The sequence below is a fragment of the Triticum aestivum genome, chromosome 5D, assembly GCF_018294505.1.
Source record: "Triticum aestivum cultivar Chinese Spring chromosome 5D, IWGSC CS RefSeq v2.1, whole genome shotgun sequence".
Lineage (NCBI taxonomy): Eukaryota > Viridiplantae > Streptophyta > Magnoliopsida > Poales > Poaceae > Triticum > Triticum aestivum.
The window spans coordinates 337,317,289-337,336,543 of NC_057808.1; the positions used below are offsets into that span (position 1 = coordinate 337,317,289).

General features: G+C 49.8%; 1 protein-coding gene across 1 annotated transcript; it reads right to left on the reverse strand.

Moving 5' to 3' along the window:
- Window positions 1–13,483: 13,483 nt before the first annotated feature.
- Window positions 13,484–18,661, reverse strand: LOC123120580 (protein AUXIN RESPONSE 4). The gene is made up of 4 exons (XM_044540585.1): window positions 18,272–18,661; window positions 18,023–18,087; window positions 14,602–15,844; window positions 13,484–13,959 (listed from the first exon to the last, which is right to left on the reverse strand). The coding sequence occupies exons 1-4, from the start codon at window positions 18,659–18,661 to the stop codon at window positions 13,816–13,818; spliced, it is 1,842 nt and encodes a 613-aa protein (XP_044396520.1). The 3' UTR covers window positions 13,484–13,815.
- Between the last annotated feature and the right edge of the window lie 594 nt (window positions 18,662–19,255).

The following is a 19,255-nucleotide window of genomic DNA, read 5'->3' on the forward strand; positions in this document are numbered from 1 at the left end:
ACTTGTCGTACGTAGGTGCTTTTGATTGGCTGAGAAGTTGAGATCGATGGCGTGGTCAAGTTAACTAACAAGTTCTTGTGCTGGTACGTAATTTCGAGAGTGCTCCCTAATGAACAAGAAAAAAGAACTTCAGAACAGATTCCATGCATGCATGTTACCCCAAAGGTGTGACCATAAACAAATGCAATCCATGGCGTTTCCAGGACCAGGACCAGGGGTGCGTGGCTACCGCGACGTGGGAGCTGCGTGTGGAGCGTGTTGGGTCAAATCAAGTTGCTGGCCATACTGACGATCCGGGTCTGCCCCTCAACATCAAGGACCACCCCAAGATTGCCAAATCGCCGTGGTTGGCCGTTGAAGTATTCAGCTCAACAGTAGTATAAAAGAAAAGATCAATCCAGGCTAGACTAACCTGTTGGTATTTTTTTATAGAAGAAAACACCGTGAACACTAAACGCTTAAGCTGAGACTTGAACACTGATAGGCTGGCTGCAAACTCCCGTGCGTTGCCAACCAAGCTATGCTCGGTTCCCGAATGGAGTACTACATATACTGTTCCTACCGCTGGAGTTTTCTACAGTACTAGCAATTAATTTGCTGATGAGAATTCAAGCCCGTTTACGCGATAAATCAAAGTCAGCGGGTAACGAGCCAGAGATAAGCTCGACTTTCTTTTTCAAGGGAACAAGCTCGAGGTCGAACGACGGGGAATTAATGGTCACTTAAAGAGAACCTCATAGCAGGGGATGTGTGGATGCGAAGGAAGCTAGTATCCTATCACGCGGTGGGTCGGACATGGGATTTTCTGGTCCTGCTTCTTCCCGGTCGTCTGGACGAACGGTCAAACGTTTGCTTGGTTTTCGTCCTGAGGCTAAAGAGAAGACCATTTATAATTATATATACTATAAAAAAGGCCTAAGAAACATAAGAGCCACTGCGATCACGCAGGTCGGCGTTGGAGCCTGCAACAGCTCACAACTTAACTCCCTACCAGCAAACTGCCATAAACGGGTTCGGCTCACCTGCAGGGTCCTTTTTCTTTTAGTATTTAACAAAAATCTATTTGTGGAATCGTGCCTATAAACTACCACTTTACAAATTTGTGCGAAAAACTACCATTTTTTCACTAATCTTTAACTAAAAACTACCATATATGAAAAGTGTCCGATTCGACTCGTTTAAACTCGATTATGAAAAAATAAAAACGCAATCAGGTCCCTGCAAAAACATGGAAAAAAGCAATTAGGTCCCTGTTGCCGGCGAGCTCATTCCCGCCTCCGCCTTGGCTAGCAGGTCGCCGGAAGATGCTGCGTAGCCGGAACCTGCCGCGCGACGAAGCAGATTGGGGAGCCGCTGGTCGTCGGGTAGCGGTGCGCAACGCGGAGCCTCTCCCACCAGAGCGCACAGCAGGCGACCGCCCCGAGAGCGCGCACCTACGGAGGACAGAGGAGGCATAGCCGGCGTCGACTCCGGCTGGCAGCTCGTCTCCATGCAAGGGGCAGGCATGCTTCCGTGCGGCCGGCGGGCGACGACGAGGCTCCAACACTGCTCACTGGGGAGGAGCTTGAATGTGATGCCTCGTCGTGCTCCTCGGCACGGCAGCCGGAGACCTCAGCCCGGCAGCCGTGACCCTCGTTCCGGCACTGCACGGACCTGAAGCCGGAGAAAGAGATCGAGGCGGCGGCGACCTTCACCGGAGGCGGAGAAGATGAAGTACTCTGGCGGCGCGGTCATAATCGAGTTTAATTTCATCCAAATCAGTCATTAGTGTTTTTTTTGTAAAGAATTAGTGAAAAAATGATAGTTTTCCGCACAAATTTGTAAAGTGGTAGTTTGTAGGCACGGTTCCACGAATTGTGGTAGTATTTTGTTAAATACTCCTTTTTTTAGAAAGGAGGAGGACCCCCGGCCTTTGCATCTGGACGATACATGCAGTCACTTTATTAATTATTCACACAAGACCTTACAAAGTCCTACAACAGTAAGACTAAAGCCACCGTCTAGGCAACATCTGTCGCTACTCCTATCCAGTTGATAAAGGGATGCTGATAGTCTGAGCCTAATACCAAACAGACCTCGCAGCCAAACCTAACATCTAAAACCTGATATCCCAACCAGGACGCCTGCCGGGTATGGGGCACCCACCAGTCCGGCGTGCTCCTCAACCAGGACGCCTGCCGGGTATGAGGCCGCCGCAGCCACCTGCCACCAATCCATCCTCAACCAGGACGCCTGCCGGATATGAGGCCGATGACCGCGATCATAAGCCACCAAGTGCAGCAGGAGAGAGCCTGCAGCGCCGAGGAGATCCACCGGCAACTCACCGCCCATGCGGTCAAGACGCCGTCCATCCACCCCTCACGAACGTCGCCAGCCGAGGACGCCATCGCCATGCCTAACGGGGCCGCCGCCCCAGGTCCAGGTTCCTCCACGATGGCCGAAGTGGCGAGATCCGCCACGAGCGACGAGATTCGGCACCGCGCGGCCGACGCCATCGCCCAAGCCCGCCGTCGACCGATCCCGCCGCCACCGGGAGCCCACACGCTGCCGGGAATCCCACACCTATGGTGTTGGAAATATGCCCTAGAGGCAATAATAAAATGGTTATTATTATATTTCCTTGTTCATGATAATTGTCTATTGTTCATGCTATAATTGTGTTATGCGAAAATCGTAATACATGTGTAAACACATAGACCATAACATGTCCCTAGTGAGCCTCTAGTTGACTAGCTCGTTGATCAATAGATGGTTACGGTTTCCTGACCATGGACATTGGATGTCATTGATAACGGGATCACATCATTAGGAGAATGATGTGATGGACAAGACCCAATCCTAAGCATAGCACTAGATCGTGTAGTTCGTTTGCTCAAGCTTTTCTAATGTCAAGTATCATTTTCTTAGACCATGAGATCATGCAACTCCCGGATACCGTAGGAATGCTTTGGGTGTACCAAACGTCACAACATAACTGGGTGGCTATAAAGGTGCACTGCAGGTATCTCCGAAAGTGTCTGTTGGGTTGGCACGGATCGAGACTGGGATTTGTCACTCCGTATGACGGAGAGGTATCTCTGGGCCCACTCGGTAATGCATCATCATAATGAGCTCAATGTGACTAAGTAGTTAGTCACGGGATCATGCATTACGGAACGAGTAAAGTGACTTGCCGGTAACGAGATTGAACGAGGTATTGGGATACCGACGATCGAATCTCGGGCAAGTAACGTACCGATTGACAAAGGGAATTGTATACGGGATTGCTTGAATCCTCGACATCGTGGTTCATCCGATGAGATCATCGTGGAACATGTGGGAGCCAACATGGGTATCCAGATCCTGCTGTTGGTTATTGGCTAGAGAGCGGTCTCGGTCATGTCTGCATGATTCCCGATTCCGTAGGGTCTACACACTTAAGGTTCGATGACGCTAGGGTTATAAGGAAGATTTTTATGTGGTTACCGAATGTTGTTCAGAGTCCCGGATGAGATCCCAGACGTCACGAGGAGTTCCGGAGGTGAAGATTTATATATGGGAAGTCATCATACGGTCACTGGAAATATTCGGGGGTATACCGGTATTGTACCGGGACCATCGGAGGGGTTCCGGCGGTCCACCGGGAGGGTCCACCTGCCCCGGAGGGCCTTATGGGCTGTAGGTGGAAGGGAACCATCCCCTAAGTGGGTTGGGCACCATCCCCCCTAGGGCCCATGCGCCTAGGTTTGGGGGGGAACCCTAAAGGGGGCGCCCCTCGCTTGGGGGGGGCAAGCCCCCTCCCCTTGGCCACCGCCCCCCTCTAGATCTCATCTAGAGGGGCCGGCCCCCTTCCCCCTTCTCCCTATAAATAGAGGGGTAGAGGGAGGGCTGCAGCACCACATCCAAGGCGCAGCCCCTCCCCTCCCCAACACCTCTCCTCCTCTGCGTGAGCTTGGCAAAGCCCTGCCGGAGAACTGCCACTCCATCACCAGCACGCCGTCGTGCTGCTGTTGGAGCCCTCTTCCTCAACCTCTCCCTCCTCCTTGCTGGATCAAGGTGCGGGAGACGTCACCGGGCTGCACGTGTGTTGAACGCGGAGGCGCCGTTGTTCGGCGCTTGGATCGGAATCAACCGCGATCTGAATCGCTACGAGTACGACTCCCTCATCCGCGTTCTTGTAACGCTTCCGTCTCGCGATCTTCAACGGTATGAAGATGCACTTCCCTCTCTCTTGTTGCTAGTTACTCCATAGATTGATCTTGGTGATGCGTAGAAATTTTTTAATTTCTGCAACGATCCCCAACAGTGGCATCATGAGCTAGGTCTATGCGTAGTTTCTATGCACGAGTAGAACACAAGTTGTTGTGGGCGTCGATTTTGTCAATTTACTTGCCGTTACTAGTCTTATCTTGATTCGGCGGCATCGTGGGATGAAGCGGCCCGGACCGACCTTACACGTACGCTTACGTGAGACAGGTTCCACCGACTGACATGCACTAGTTGCATAAGGTGGCTAGCGGGTGTCTGTCTCTCCCACTTTAGTCGGATCGGATTTGATGAAAAGGGTCCTTATGAAGGGTAAATAGAAATTGGCATATCACGTTGTGGTTTTGGCGTAGGTAAGAAACGTTCTTGCTAGAAACCTATAGCAGCCACGTAAAAATTTGCAACAACAATTAGAGGACGTCTAACTTGTTTTTGCAGCAAGTGTCATGTGATGTGATATGGCCAGAAGGATGTGATGAATGATATATGTGATGTATGAGATTGATCATGTTCTTGTAATAGGAATCACGACTTGCATGTCGATGAGTATGACAACCGGCAGGAGCCATAGGAGTTGTCTTAATTTATTTATGACCTGCGTGTCAACTGGAACGTCATGTAATTACTTTACTTTATTGCTAACCGTTAGCCATAGTAGTAGAAGTAATAGTTGGCGAGACAACTTCATGAAGACACGATGATGGAGATCATGGTGTCATGCCGGTGACGATGATGATCATGGCGCCCCGAAGATGGAGATCAAAAGGAGCAAAATGATATTGGCCATATCATGTCACTATTTGATTGCATGTGATGTTTATCATGTTTTACATCTTATTTGCTTAGAACGACGGTAGCATAAATAAGATGATCCCTCGCTAAAATTTCAAGAAAGTGTTCCCCCTAACTGTGCACCGTTGCGAAGGTTCGTTGTTCCGAAGCACCACGTGATGATCGGGTGTGATAGGTTCTAACGTTCGCATACAACGGGTGTAAGCCAGATTTACACACGCAATACACTTAGGTTGACTTGACGAGCCTAGCATGTACAGACATGGCCTCGGAACACAAGAGACCGAAAGGTCGAACATGAGTCGTATAGCAGATACGATCAACATGAAGATGTTCACCGATGATGACTAGTCCGTCTCACGTGATGATCGGACACGGCCTAGTTGACTCGGATCATGTATCACTTAGATGACTAGAGGGATGTCTGTCTGAGTGGGAGTTCATTAATAATTTGATTAGATGAACTTAATTATCATGAACTTAGTCTAAAATCTTTACAATATGTCTTGTAGATCAAATGGCCCACGCTAATGTCAACCTCAACTTCAACGCGTTCCTAGAGAAAACCAAGCTGAAAGACGATGGTAGCAACTATACGGACTGGGTCCGGAACTTGAGGATCATCCTCATAGCTGCCAAGAAAGCATATGTCCTTGAAGCACCGCTAGGTGAAGCACCCGTCCCAGCAAACCAGGACGTTATGAACGCCTGGCAAACACGTGTTGATGATTACTCCCTGGTTCAGTGCGGCATGCTTTACAGCTTAGAACCGGGGCTCCAAAAGCGTTTCGAGCAGCACGGAGCATATGAGATGTTCCAAGAGCTGAAAATGGTTTTCCAAGCTCATGCCCGGGTCGAGAGATATGAAGTCTCCGACAAGTTCTACAGTTGTAAGATGGAGGAGAATAGTTCCGTCAGCGAACACATACTCAAAATGTCTGGGTTGCACAACCGCTTGTCTCAGCTGGGAGTTAATCTCCCGGATGACGCGGTCGTTGACAGAATCCTTCAGTCGCTTCCACCTAGCTACAAAAGCTTTGTGATGAACTTCAATATGCAGGGGATGGAGAAAACCATTCCTGAGGTATATTCGATGCTGAAATCAGCGGAGGTGGAGATCAAAAAGGAACATCAAGTGTTGATGGTGAATAAGACCACTAAGTTCAAGAAAGGCAAGGGTAAGAAGAACTTCAAGAAAGACGGCAAGGGAGTTGCCGCGCCCGGTAAGCAAGCTGCCGGGAAGAAGACAAAGAATGGACCCAAACCTGAGACTGAGTGCTTTTATTGCAAGGGAAACGGTCACTGGAAGCGGAACTGCCCCAAGTACTTAGCGGATAAGAAGGCCGGCAATACCAAAGGTATATGTGATATACATGTTATTGATGTGTACCTAACCAGCGCTCGTAGTAGCTCCTGGGTATTTGATACCGGTGCGGTTGCTCATATTTGTAACTCAAAGCAGGAGCTGCGGAATAAGCGGAGACTGGCGAAGGACGAGGTGACGATGCGCGTCGGGAATGGTTCCAAGGTCGATGTGATCGCCGTCGGCACGCTACCTCTACATTTACCTACGGGATTAGTTTTAAACCTCAATAATTGTTATTTAGTGCCAGCTTTGAGCATGAACATTGTATCTGGATCTCGTTTGATGCGAGATGGCTACTCATTTAAATCCGAGAATAATGGTTGTTCTATTTATATGAGAGATATGTTTTATGGTCATGCCCCGCTGGTCAATGGTTTATTCTTAATGAATCTCGAACGTGATGTTACACATATTCATAGTGTGAATGCCAAGAAATGTAAGGTTGATAATGATAGTCCCACATACTTGTGGCACTGCCGCCTTGGTCACATTGGTGTCAAACGCATGAAGAAACTCCATGCAGATGGACTTTTGGAGTCTCTTGATTATGAATCATTTGACACGTGCGAACCATGCCTCATGGGCAAAATGACCAAGACTCCGTTCTCCGGAACAATGGAGCGAGCAACCAACTTATTGGAAATCATACATACTGATGTGTGCGGTCCAATGAGCGTTGAGGCTCGCGGTGGCTATCGTTATGTTCTCACCCTCACTGATGACTTGAGTAGATATGGGTATGTCTACTTAATGAAACACAAGTCTGAGACCTTTGAAAAGTTCAAGGAATTTCAGAGTGAGGTTGAGAATCAACGTGACAGGAAAATAAAGTTCTTACGATCAGATCGTGGAGGGGAATATTTGAGTCACGAATTTGGCACACACTTAAGGAAATGTGGAATTGTTTCACAACTCACGCCGCCTGGAACACCTCAGCGTAATGGTGTGTCCGAACGTCGTAATCGCACTCTATTGGATATGGTGCGATCTATGATGTCTCTTACCGATCTACCGCTATCATTTTGGGGTTATGCTTTAGAGACTGCCGCATTCACTTTAAATAGGGCTCCGTCGAAATCCGTTGAGACGACACCGTATGAATTATGGTTTGGGAAGAAACCTAAGCTGTCGTTTCTGAAAGTTTGGGGATGCGATGCTTATGTCAAGAAACTTCAACCTGAAAAGCTCGAACCCAAGTCGGAAAAATGCGTCTTCATAGGATACCCGAAGGAAACCATTGGGTATACCTTCTACCTCAGATCCGAAGGCAAGATCTTCGTTGCCAAGAACGGGTCCTTTCTGGAGAAAGAGTTTCTCTCGAAAGAAGTAAGTGGGAGGAAAGTGGAACTTGATGAGATGACCCCTCTCGAACCAGAAAGTAGCGCAGCACAAGAAAATGTTTCTGTGGTGCCTGCACCGACTAGAGAGGAAGTTAATGATGACGATCATGATCAAGTTACCACTGAACTTCGTAGGTCCACAAGGACACGTTCCGCACCAGAGTGGTACGGCAACCCTGTCCTGGAAATCATGTTGTTGGACAACGGTGAACCTTCGAACTATGAAGAAGCAATGGCGGGCCCAGATTCCAACAAATGGCTTGAAGCCATGCAATCCGAGATAGGATCCATGTATGAAAACAAAGTATGGACTTTGACAGACTTGCCCGATGATCGGCGAGCGATAGAAAATAAATGGATCTTTAAGAAGAAGACGGACGCGGATGGAAATGTTACCATCTATAAAGCTCGACTTGTCGCTAAGGGTTATCGACAAGTTCAAGGAGTTGACTACGATGAGACCTTCTCACCCGTAGCGAAGCTGAAGTCCGTCCGAATCATGTTAGCAATTGCCGCATTCTACGATTATGAGATATGGCAAATGGACGTCAAAACGGCATTCCTTAACGGCTTCCTTAAGGAAGAATTGTATATGATGCAGCCGGAAGGTTTTGTCGATCCTAAGAATGCTGACAAGGTATGCAAGCTCCAGCGCTCAATCTATGGGCTGGTGCAGGCATCTCGGAGTTGGAACATTCGCTTTGATGAGATGATCAAAGCGTTTGGGTTTACACAGACTTATGGAGAAGCCTGTGTTTACAAGAAAGTGAGTGGGAGCTCTGTAGCATTTCTCATATTATATGTGGATGACATACTATTGATGGGAAATGATATAGAATTCTTGGAAAGCATAAAGGCCTACTTGAATAAGTGTTTTTCAATGAAGGACCTTGGAGAAGCTGCTTACATATTAGGCATCAAGATCTATAGAGATAGATCGAGACGCCTCATAGGTCTTTCACAAAGCACATACCTTGATAAGATATTGAAGAAGTTCAATATGGATCAGTCCAAGAAGGGGTTCTTGCCTGTATTGCAAGGTGTGAGATTGAGCACGGCTCAATGCCCGACCACGGCAGAAGATAAAGAAAAGATGAGTGTCATCCCCTATGCCTCGGCCATAGGGTCTATTATGTATGCCATGCTGTGTACCAGACCTGATGTAAACCTTGCCGTAAGTTTGGTAGGAAGGTACCAAAGTAATCCCGGCATGGAACACTGGACAGCGGTCAAGAACATCCTGAAGTACCTGAAAAGGACTAAGGATATGTTTCTCGTTTATGGAGGTGACGAAGAGCTCGTCGTAAAGGGTTACGTCGATGCTAGCTTCGACACAGATCTGGATGACTCTAAGTCACAAACCGGATACGTGTATATTTTGAATGGTGGGGCAGTCAGCTGGTGCAGTTGCAAGCAAAGCGTCGTGGCGGGATCTACATGTGAAGCGGAGTACATGGCAGCCTCGGAGGCAGCACATGAAGCAATCTGGATGAAGGAGTTCATTGCCGACCTAGGAGTTATTCCCAATGCATCGGGGCCGATGACTCTCTTCTGTGACAACACTGGAGCTATTGCCCTTGCCAAGGAGCCCAGGTTTCACAAGAAGACCAGGCACATCAAGCGTCGCTTCAACTCCATTCGTGAAAATGTTCAAAATGGAGACATAGATATTTGTAAAGTGCATACGGATTTGAATGTCGCAGATCCGTTGACTAAACCTCTTCCACGAGCGAAACATGATCAACACCAGAACTCTATGGGTGTACGATTCATCACAATGTAACTAGATTATTGACTCTAGTGCAAGTGGGAGACTGTTGGAAATATGCCCTAGAGGCAATAATAAAATGGTTATTATTATATTTCCTTGTTCATGATAATTGTCTATTGTTCATGCTATAATTGTGTTATCCGGAAATCGTAATACATGTGTGAACACATAGACCATAACATGTCCCTAGTGAGCCTCTAGTTGACTAGCTCGTTGATCAATAGATGGTTACGGTTTCCTGACCATGGACATTGGATGTCATTGATAACGGGATCACATCATTAGGAGAATGATGTGATGGACAAGACCCAATCCTAAGCATAGCACTAGATCGTGTAGTTCGTTTGCTAAAGCTTTTCTAATGTCAAGTATCATTTCCTTAGACCATGAGATCGTGCAACTCCCGGATACCGTAGGAATGCTTTGGGTGTACCAAACGTCACAACGTAACTGGGTGGCTATAAAGGTGCACTGCAGGTATCTCCGAAAGTGTCTGTTGGGTTGGCACGGATCGAGACTGGGATTTGTCACTCCGTATGACGGAGAGGTATCTCTGGGCCCACTCGGTAATGCATCATCATAATGAGCTCAATGTGACTAAGTAGTTAGTCACGGGATCATGCATTACGGAACGAGTAAAGTGACTTGCCGGTAACGAGATTGAACGAGGTATTGGGATACCGACGATCGAATCTCGGGCAAGTAACGTACCGATTGACAAAGGGAATTGTATACGGGATTGCCTGAATCCTCGACATTGTGGTTCATCCGATGAGATCATCGTGGAACATGTGGGAGCCAACATGGGTATCCAGATCCCGCTGTTGGTTATTGGCTAGAGAGCGGTCTCGGTCATGTCTGCATGATTCCCGAACCCGTAGGGTCTACACACTTAAGGTTCGATGACGCTAGGGTTATAAGGAAGATTTGTATGTGGTTACCGAATGTTGTTCGGAGTCCCGGATGAGATCCCGGACGTCACGAGGAGTTCCGAAATGGTCCGGAGGTGAAGATTTATATATGGGAAGTCATCATACGGTCACCGGAAATATTCGGGGGTATACCGGTATTGTACCGGGACCACCGGAGGGGTTCCGGGGGTCCACCGGAAGGGTCCACCTGCCACGGAGGGCCTTATGGGCTGTAGGTGGAAGGGAACCAGCCCCTAAGTGGGCTGGGCGCCATCCCCCCTAGGGCCCATGCGCCTAGGGTTGGGGGGGGGACCCTAAAGGGGGCGCCCCCTCCCCCTTGGCCGTCGCCCCCCTCTAGATCTCATCTAGAGGGGCCGGCCCCCTTCACCCTCCTCCCTATAAATAGAGGGGTAGAGGAAGGGCTGCAACACCACATCCAAGGCGAAGCCCTGCCGGAGAACTGCCACTCCATCACCACCACACTGTCGTGCTGCTGTTGGAGCCCTCTTCCTCAACCTCTCCCTCCTCCTTGCTGGATCAAGGTGCGGGAGACGTCACTGGGCTGCACGTGTGTTGAACGCGGAGGCGCCGTTGTCCGGTGCTTGGATCGGAATCAACCGCGATCTGAATCGCTACGTGTACGACTCCCTCATCCGCGTTCTTGTAACGCTTCCGTCTCGCGATCTTCAATGGTATGAAGATGCACTTCCCTCTCTCTCGTTGCTAATTACTCCATAGATTGATCTTGGTGATGCGTAGAAAATTTTTAATTTCTGCAACGATCCCCAACACATGGATCTGGGCGCCCGTGCACCGTCGCGAACCCGCCGCCTTCGGGATCCGCCACACTATCGGGAGGGCCGCACCCCGCGGATCAGGACGACCGCGTCGCTGCGGATCCGAGAGAGGGAGGAGAGACCCTCCGCCGCCGCCATCGCACACACGGGCTTTGCCCGGCGCCGACCAACGGCAGCGGCGGAGGGGGAGAAGGGCGCTGGAGGGTTACTAGGTGGCAGCGGCGGCTGAGCCCTCCCGAGCCGCCCGCGGGGGAGGCGACGCGAGAGGGAGGTTAATTGAAGTCTCACCTGCAGGATAGATTAATGGTGATACCGTTGCTGCCGGCCGTGGAACTCTCCCATCATACTTGTCGTACGTGATTTTGATTGGTCGAGAAGTTGAGATCGATGGCGTGGTCAAGTTAAGTTGAGTGCGTGCCGCTGGCTCGTTCTTGTGCTGGGTACGTAATTTCGAGAGTGCTGCCTAATGAACAAAACAAACACGAACTTCAGGAAACCAGCTGATGCATGTTACCCCAAAGGTGTGACCATAAACAAATGCAGTCCTCGGGTCTCCCCCTCGAGGACCACCCCAAGATCGCCAACTCGCCGTGGTTGGCCGTTGAAATATTCAGCTCACATACAGTAGAAGTGGCGCGTACTGTTCCTACCGCTGGAGTTTTCTGCAGCAATAATCTTCAGCGAATGAGAATTCAAGACCGTTTACGTGCTAAATCAAAGTCAGCTCAGCTGGTAACGAGCCAGCCAAAGATAAGCTCGACAATCTTTTTGAAGGAAACAAGCTCGGGATCGGACGACGGGTAAGTAACGGTCACTGAAAGAGAAGTTCAGAGCAGAGCAGGGGATGTGTGGAGGAGAAGGAGGCTATCCTATCACGCGGTGGGTTGGACATGGGATTTTCCAGTCCTGCTTCCCGGTCGTGTGGACGAACAGTCAAACCTTTGCTGGTTTTGGTCGTGAGGCTAAAGAGAAGACCAACTTTTTTGCCCATCCGTTCCCAAATAAATGGGGGTATGAACTGAGTAAAAAAACATTTTTTAGTCGAGTCAAATAAATACGAAGATAAGCAATATCAAATCGATATCAATATATCCACCATTACATATATTTTCATAATGTATTTATTTTATATTATAATTGTTGGTACTTTCTTCTATTTATTTGGTCAAAAAACCAGCTGATTTTTAAATTGAATTTATTCGTCATCCAGGTCGCCGAGTTGCACTCAATCCTACTCATATCGCCGCTCTCGGTGAGGTTCAGGATCGCCTGCGACAAGTCCGACACGTCAGGCAACCCCCCTGGGGAACGCAAACGCAAAGCCGCCCGTCATGTTAGCCTGGCTAGTCACGGTGAAGTTGCCCCGGTAGGTCTGGAGGAAGATGTTGAGGTAAGGCATCTCGTCAATGACGGCGCCGATGCTGCCGTTCAACAGCGCCTCCTGGAAGCTCTCCGCCTTCCGGTACCGCGCCACCTCCTGGAAGCATAGTACGCCTCTTAACGCAATGATGACATTAGTGGGATTACTGAACAGTATGGTAAAACCCCTTATGTATAAAGATTCTCAACATTCTATGAACATTGGTGCCAGGTTGATCAGACTACTAATCTGAAGAGCTGCAGAGATACTGATGGATACACAGCAGCAAGAAAATAGCTTGGACATGTTTGGCATAAACCAACTTAAAAGATAGGAGAAGAAATGTGGATTCAAACATGTTTGGGACACGTAATTTTCTCCAAGTTAACAAAATGAACTATTTTGATGCTCAGCTACAATTTCCAACTGCCTGGTGGTGGTCAGCTAGAGAATACAGTGTACTCTGCATCGCATCGCAGCACTGATTTCAAGTGCAAGTAAACTTATCTAGGTGTACAATGCACTGGTTAGTACAGGAGTACATTTACCTATCCATACTTACTTACGAAGCCTTTTATCCCAAACAAGTTGGGGTAGGCTAGATATGAAACCCTTTCACGAAGACTTCCCAGGAGGTCACCCATCCTAATACTACTCTCGCCCAAATGGGTTCCATACCCAAAGAACTGGCTAGTTTTTACGTTGGTCGCCAAGCCTATCACAACCCTTAAATATGAAACCCTTTCACGACCAGGAGGTCACCCATCCTAGTACTACTCTCGCTCAAATGGGTTTCATACCTATGGGACTGGCTAGTTTTTACGTTGGCTCGCCAAGCCTATCACAACCCTCCTCCTTTACCCGGGCTTGGGACCGGCTATGCCTAGAAGACATAGATCCATGACAACAAAAAAAGTTACACTAAATCAGGTTATGCGAGCGCATCCTCGTTACAGAATACCCTACTTCCCTGAGGCAAAATAGTCTCAGGTTACATTTCGACAGCATCACCTGAAAGAGGAATAGAAGCGGCCCTACAGGTGAAGTTTTTTCAAACTTTCACCGGGAGATATCGGGGAAACGGATAGCAACGGGGCGATTGTAAAGAAGAGACCATCATCCCCTTCTAGCAGAACAAGTTAAGACTTGTCAAAGGCAGACGAACATCGACTGGTCGAACAATATGGATGCTCGCGAGGCATTTCTTAACCATGAATCAGATAGTTCTGGTTTTCATGAAACTGGATGATCGCTGTGAGCATCTACTGACTCGCCGGATGATTGGTCCATATTCTTCGACCTGTGCTCTGTCGCAGTTGTTGGTAACATGGTCACAAAATCTGCTATCAACTTTGAGATTTCCTCATATGCATCCACCTGAAATTGCAAAACAAGGAAAAACAAATCATAATCTCAGCTTGCTTCTTTGCCATATAGTAGTACAGTAGAACGTTGCAAACCAAAGCCTAATTAAAAATACCACCACGATGAAGGCAAGATGACCCTAGTTAAGGTCTTTAGTTATAAGGGGAGACTACAGACAGTCATATATGAGTTATAACTTATAAGGGGAGCTCTTTAGTTGGTTCCCTATAAAATACAGGAATGAGATTGGGACTACTAACTCGTTTCTCAAAATGTTAACTGAAAACATGATAACAATGCTAGTAGAAACAGTTCAGGTCGGTATATTAGCATGTTACAGAGTGTGCAGTGTGCTATACTGCAAAATGGATATCGTCCTACTATTTGGCAGTTTGATTGACATCATCTCATTCTGAAATCTCTAGAAGTCTCACTTTGAGCAAGTACTAATTTGGTTCAATTCTATCCCAACTCTATGTAACAGTGATGCAGAGTAATAGTGATCTACATAGAGGCAGAAGACCAACCATGACTATCTGTACATCTGCATCTACTAAGCTAACAAAAATGACAACTAGTTCATCCATGACTACAACGCATACTCCCCAAAAAAGAAAATGGTAAACATGTGTAGACACTGACAAACAGACTGACCTGAGGCCATCGGCCGCCATAATGGTAGATGAATTTGGCGTCCGGCAACGCCTTGGTCACCTTCTTCCCCTCATCGATCCACATATCCGACCAAGAACCCGACCACAGAACCATCATCGGCAGCCTCTTCACTTCCTCTGAAGAGCTCCTCCACTCTGTCAGGTCAAAACTATGGTTCATGGCCTTCCAGGCCTCAAACACTGCACCCCTCTTCCCCTGCCCCCGCATCGCCGCCCTGTGCGCGTCGGCCTCCTCTGCATCCACCCCCCGGGCGCAGGACAGACGCATCAGCCCCTTGAACAACGCCGGCACCCGCAGCGCCAGCCCCCCCAGCACCGGCACGCCGAGAACCGCCGCCGGGAAAGCCGGCAAAGTGGCGGTGGCGTCGATCAGACTGACACTCTGCACGGCCGCCGGGTTGGCCGACACGAAGGCGGCGCCGGCGGCGAGGGCGGAGTCGTGGAGCACGAGGTGGACAGGCGCGAGGCCGAGCGCGTCCACGGCACGGGCCACGGCCGCGGCCGCCTCGTTGGCCGCGTAAAAGGAGTGGGGCGGCTCGTGGGCCGTTTCCTGGAACGGGACCTCGCCGGTCTCGACGAGGTGCTCGAACGCGTGGAAGATGCCGCGGTCCATGATCTCCCGGAGCGGGTTCGTGCGGGCGGGAGGGGCTGCCGGAGGCGGCGAGAGGCCCTGGCCAGGGAGGTCGACGGCCGCGGCGACGAGGCCCCGGGACGAGAGGGAGGAGAGGAGGCGGCGGAAGGAGAAGGATCCGGCGGCGAGGCCCGGGAGGACGAGCACGGGGTGGTGGTGCGCGGCGGAGTGGGCGGCGGGGCGGGAGGTGACGGCGAAGAGGTCGGGGCCCGGGTGGAGCTTGAGGAGGCGGCCGTCGGAGAGGTGGCGGCGGAGGAGGGGCGGGAGGGGAGGGGAGGCGTGGGGGGAGAGGTGGTGCGGTAGGACGAGCGCGAGGAGGGAGACCGCGGCGGTGAGGTAGAACCAGAAGGGGAGGGCGGAGACGACAGAGAGCGGCCTCGGCTGCCGGGCCGGCGGCGGCGGCGGCACTTCTCGGCCGGGCCCCGCGGCGGCGGGATCGTCTGTCATTGCTGGCTGGAGTGAGGAGTGGGGAGTTGGGGAGTGGGAGTGGGGAAAGCTGTTGGGTTTGCTTGGGAAAGCAGAGTTTTGTCCCCTGCTTTTTGGTGCGCGCGATGATGTCGCCGGTTTGCCATCGAAGCCAGGATAGCAGCCACTTCACATAGACAGCAAAGCAACTTTGCTCGTGCTCCCTCCGTCTGAAAAAGCTTGTCCCTCAGATGAATGTATCTAGCATCAAGTTAGCGCTAGATACATCTATTTAAGAGACAAACTTGAGACAAGTTTTTTCGGACGGAGGGGGTATTATAGATGCTAATCGGCGACGCTTTGCTATTTCTTGGACAACCTAGTTTTTGTATATAGGAGGAGAAGAAATTAAATATGTCGAGGGAGGTTGAATCTCGTCTTATTTTGCATGATGTTTATGCTCATTTTGTTGCTTTAGTTGTTAGTTGAAACTATCCTCAAAGTTCACTATAAATTTTTTCTTGAATATGCACAAGTGTGCATAGCATATATTGATAGAAGAAAGGCGAAGAGCGCCTCCACCAGCATATTGTGTTACATCTCACAAGAACACATACAACTCCACTCCATCCTAACATAGTCTACTCCTCCCCAATGCTCCACCGTATTAGACCTGCAAACACATGATCCACATTTCCTTTAATGAGCCCAGCCATCAACCATGTTCTACCTTCTGAGGAGATTTTGCGTAGAAGCTCAGCAACCGATGGCATTGCCCCATCAAACACGACAGCATTCCTATGTTTCCATATTTCCCACAACGTCAGCAATAGTAGTGCGTGCAGATCCTTCTTGGAAATGGTGGGGAGTCCTTGTTTGCTGCATAACCAAGTCCGGAGGCACTCATCCGAAGTGGGTGTCCAATCCAACTTCCCCAAGGCCTGGCATAGCCCCGCCCAAACCATCCTAGCAAAGGCGCATGTTAAGAGCACGTGCTCTATTGTTTCTTCCTCCTGGTCACAGAGTGGACACTTGTCTTGGTGTGGTAGTCCCCTTCTGGCCAGCCTATCCGATGTCCAACATCTATTGCGTAGGGCTAGCTAGGTAAAGAACTTGCACGTTGCCGGGGCTCTCGATTTCCAAGTGAGGTTCACGGTGGGTATGATCTCTCTGCCCCAAAACCTGGCGGCATATGCCGACCTGACTATGAACTTTCCGCTTGTCTCCCACGACCAAGAGATGCTGTCCGGGGTATTCTCCATTGGTTCCCAATCTTGAATCCTCTGCCATAGTTGTAGGAATTGGTGCATGGCTTCCTCCCCCAAGTTTGGGCCAACACTTGTAGCCCATGTTTCCCGCACTTGCCCAAGCATGCATGTTCTTCTCACGCGGCTTGGCACCAGATCATAGATGGCCGGTGCAAGCTCTTGTATCCTCATGCCGTCAAGCCACCGATCCTCCCAGAAGAGATCCCGAGCAGTGCATCTTGTAGCTGCTTGAAAAAGCTTCATTGACTCATCGGGCACCTTGATTGAGAACTCGCTCCATGGTCTGCTGCTATCTGTCCGTTGAAGCCATGGCCACCTCGCCTGCATAGCTAAGTTGAGCCACCTCAAATTAGGGAGCCCTAACCCTCCTGCCCACTTCGGAGCACACACCACCTCCCACGCCACAGCATAATTGCCACCATTTGCTTCGGCCTTACGACACCACAGAAATCCCCGGCACACCTTATTCATTGCGGCAATCATTTTGATCGGCAGATCCAAAACCATCATGGCGTGAATGGGCATGGCACACAAAACAGAATGCACCAGAGTTAGTCTACCGCTCCTTGGCATGAGAGCGGCCTTCCATTTTGGCAGTCGATTTGCCATCTGATCCATGAGATACTGGAGTTGCGTAGCAGAAAGTTTCCTCAAAGACAATGGAAGTCCAAGATACCGAGCTGGAAATGAGCCCACTGGACACCCCAGCTCCTCACTAGCCATGTTGATACATTGTTCAGAGCAACGTATTGGCAAGGCCACCGATTTGCTCATGTTTATATGCAGGCCCGACGCTTCTCCAAACAGATCAAAAATGCACTTGCAAACCGCAAGGTCCATGGGCTCCGGTTTGACAAACAGAACCACATCATCGGCGAAAATAGAGATCCTTTTCCTCATTCCATTTGTTGCCAGGGGGTGCAAGAGCCCTCTTCGACTGCCCAATCAAACAGTCGTTGCAGTGGCTCCATAGTAAGTATAAACAACATCGGTGAAACGGGGTCGCCCTGCCGCAGGCCTTTGCAGTTGTAGATTGTACTTCCCGGGTCTCCATTCACCATGACCCTAGTGGTCGATGTGACTAGAATCCCACATACCCAAGCTCTCCGCCGTGGTCCAAAACCAAGCTGTTCCATGACCTCGAGGAGGAACGGCCGCTAAACTGAGTCAAACACTTTAGAAATATCCAGCTTCAGAAGGACTGTAGGGTTTTTGAGTGCGTGCAACCGCCTTGCCATACTCTGGACTAGCATGAAATTTTCATGGAGTGATCTACCTTTGACAAATGCGCTTTGATGATTCCCCACCAGATTTGGCAGTTCCACCACAAGCCTCGAGGCAAGCACTTTTTCAAAGATCTTCACAGCCCCGTGCACTAGGTTGGTAGGTCTGAAGTCGCCCACATCCAGCGCCCCATCTTTCTTCGGCAGGAGGGTCACAAGAGACTTGTTAATCGCTGCCATGCCTCTAACATCTCCATCATAGAAGCAGCTCATTGCAGCCATGAAATCATCCCGTATGATGTGCCAGCAAACCGCATAGAAACGACCCGTGAATCCGTCCGGCCCCAGCGCCTTGTCCGGAGGCATAGATTTGATCACCTTCTCCACCTCCTCTGGCAAGAACGGCTCCTCCAAATGAGCCAGGTCCCGACGCGGCAGCCCAAGTGCCTCCAGGTTGAGTGCGTGGGTCCGCACCTCACACGACCCAAAAGCCATGGAGTAGTAATCATCCATGGCCGACGCTACATCCTCTTGTCCTGTAAATAGGTTTCCGTTATGCCTCATAGTTCTTAGCGTGTTCTTCCTTTGCCGATGGCTTGCCTGCTGGTGGAACAAGCGTGTGCTCCCATCCCCTTCTTTCAGCTGCAGTAAACGCGACCGTTGCCTCACAATAGTCCGCTCCAGAGAGCATAGCCCCAAAAGCTTTCTCTTCAAACATTTACGAAGCTCTACCTCCGCAGTCGATAATTGTCCGGAGTCCATGGCGATATCCAGCCTGTTGATCACCTCGAGAGCAATGCAAATCTGTAGCTTAACGTTGCCTATCCACCGATCACTCCATTTCTGCAGGGCTTTAGCCGTTGCCTTGAGCTTGTTGTGTAGTGTAAGATAGACATTGGAAGCTAGCGGAGTTGAGTTCCATGCCGTTTGTACAATCTACATGAAGCCCTCCGCCTTGACCCAAAAGGACTCAAAATTGAACCTCTTCCGCGTGGACACTTCCATATTCAAGTCAAGAATCAGAGGACAATGGTCCGAAATGGCTGTCCCTAGGGCAGAGAGGAAGCAAGTAGGGTACGCCTCATCCCACTCATTTGAGACAAAGAC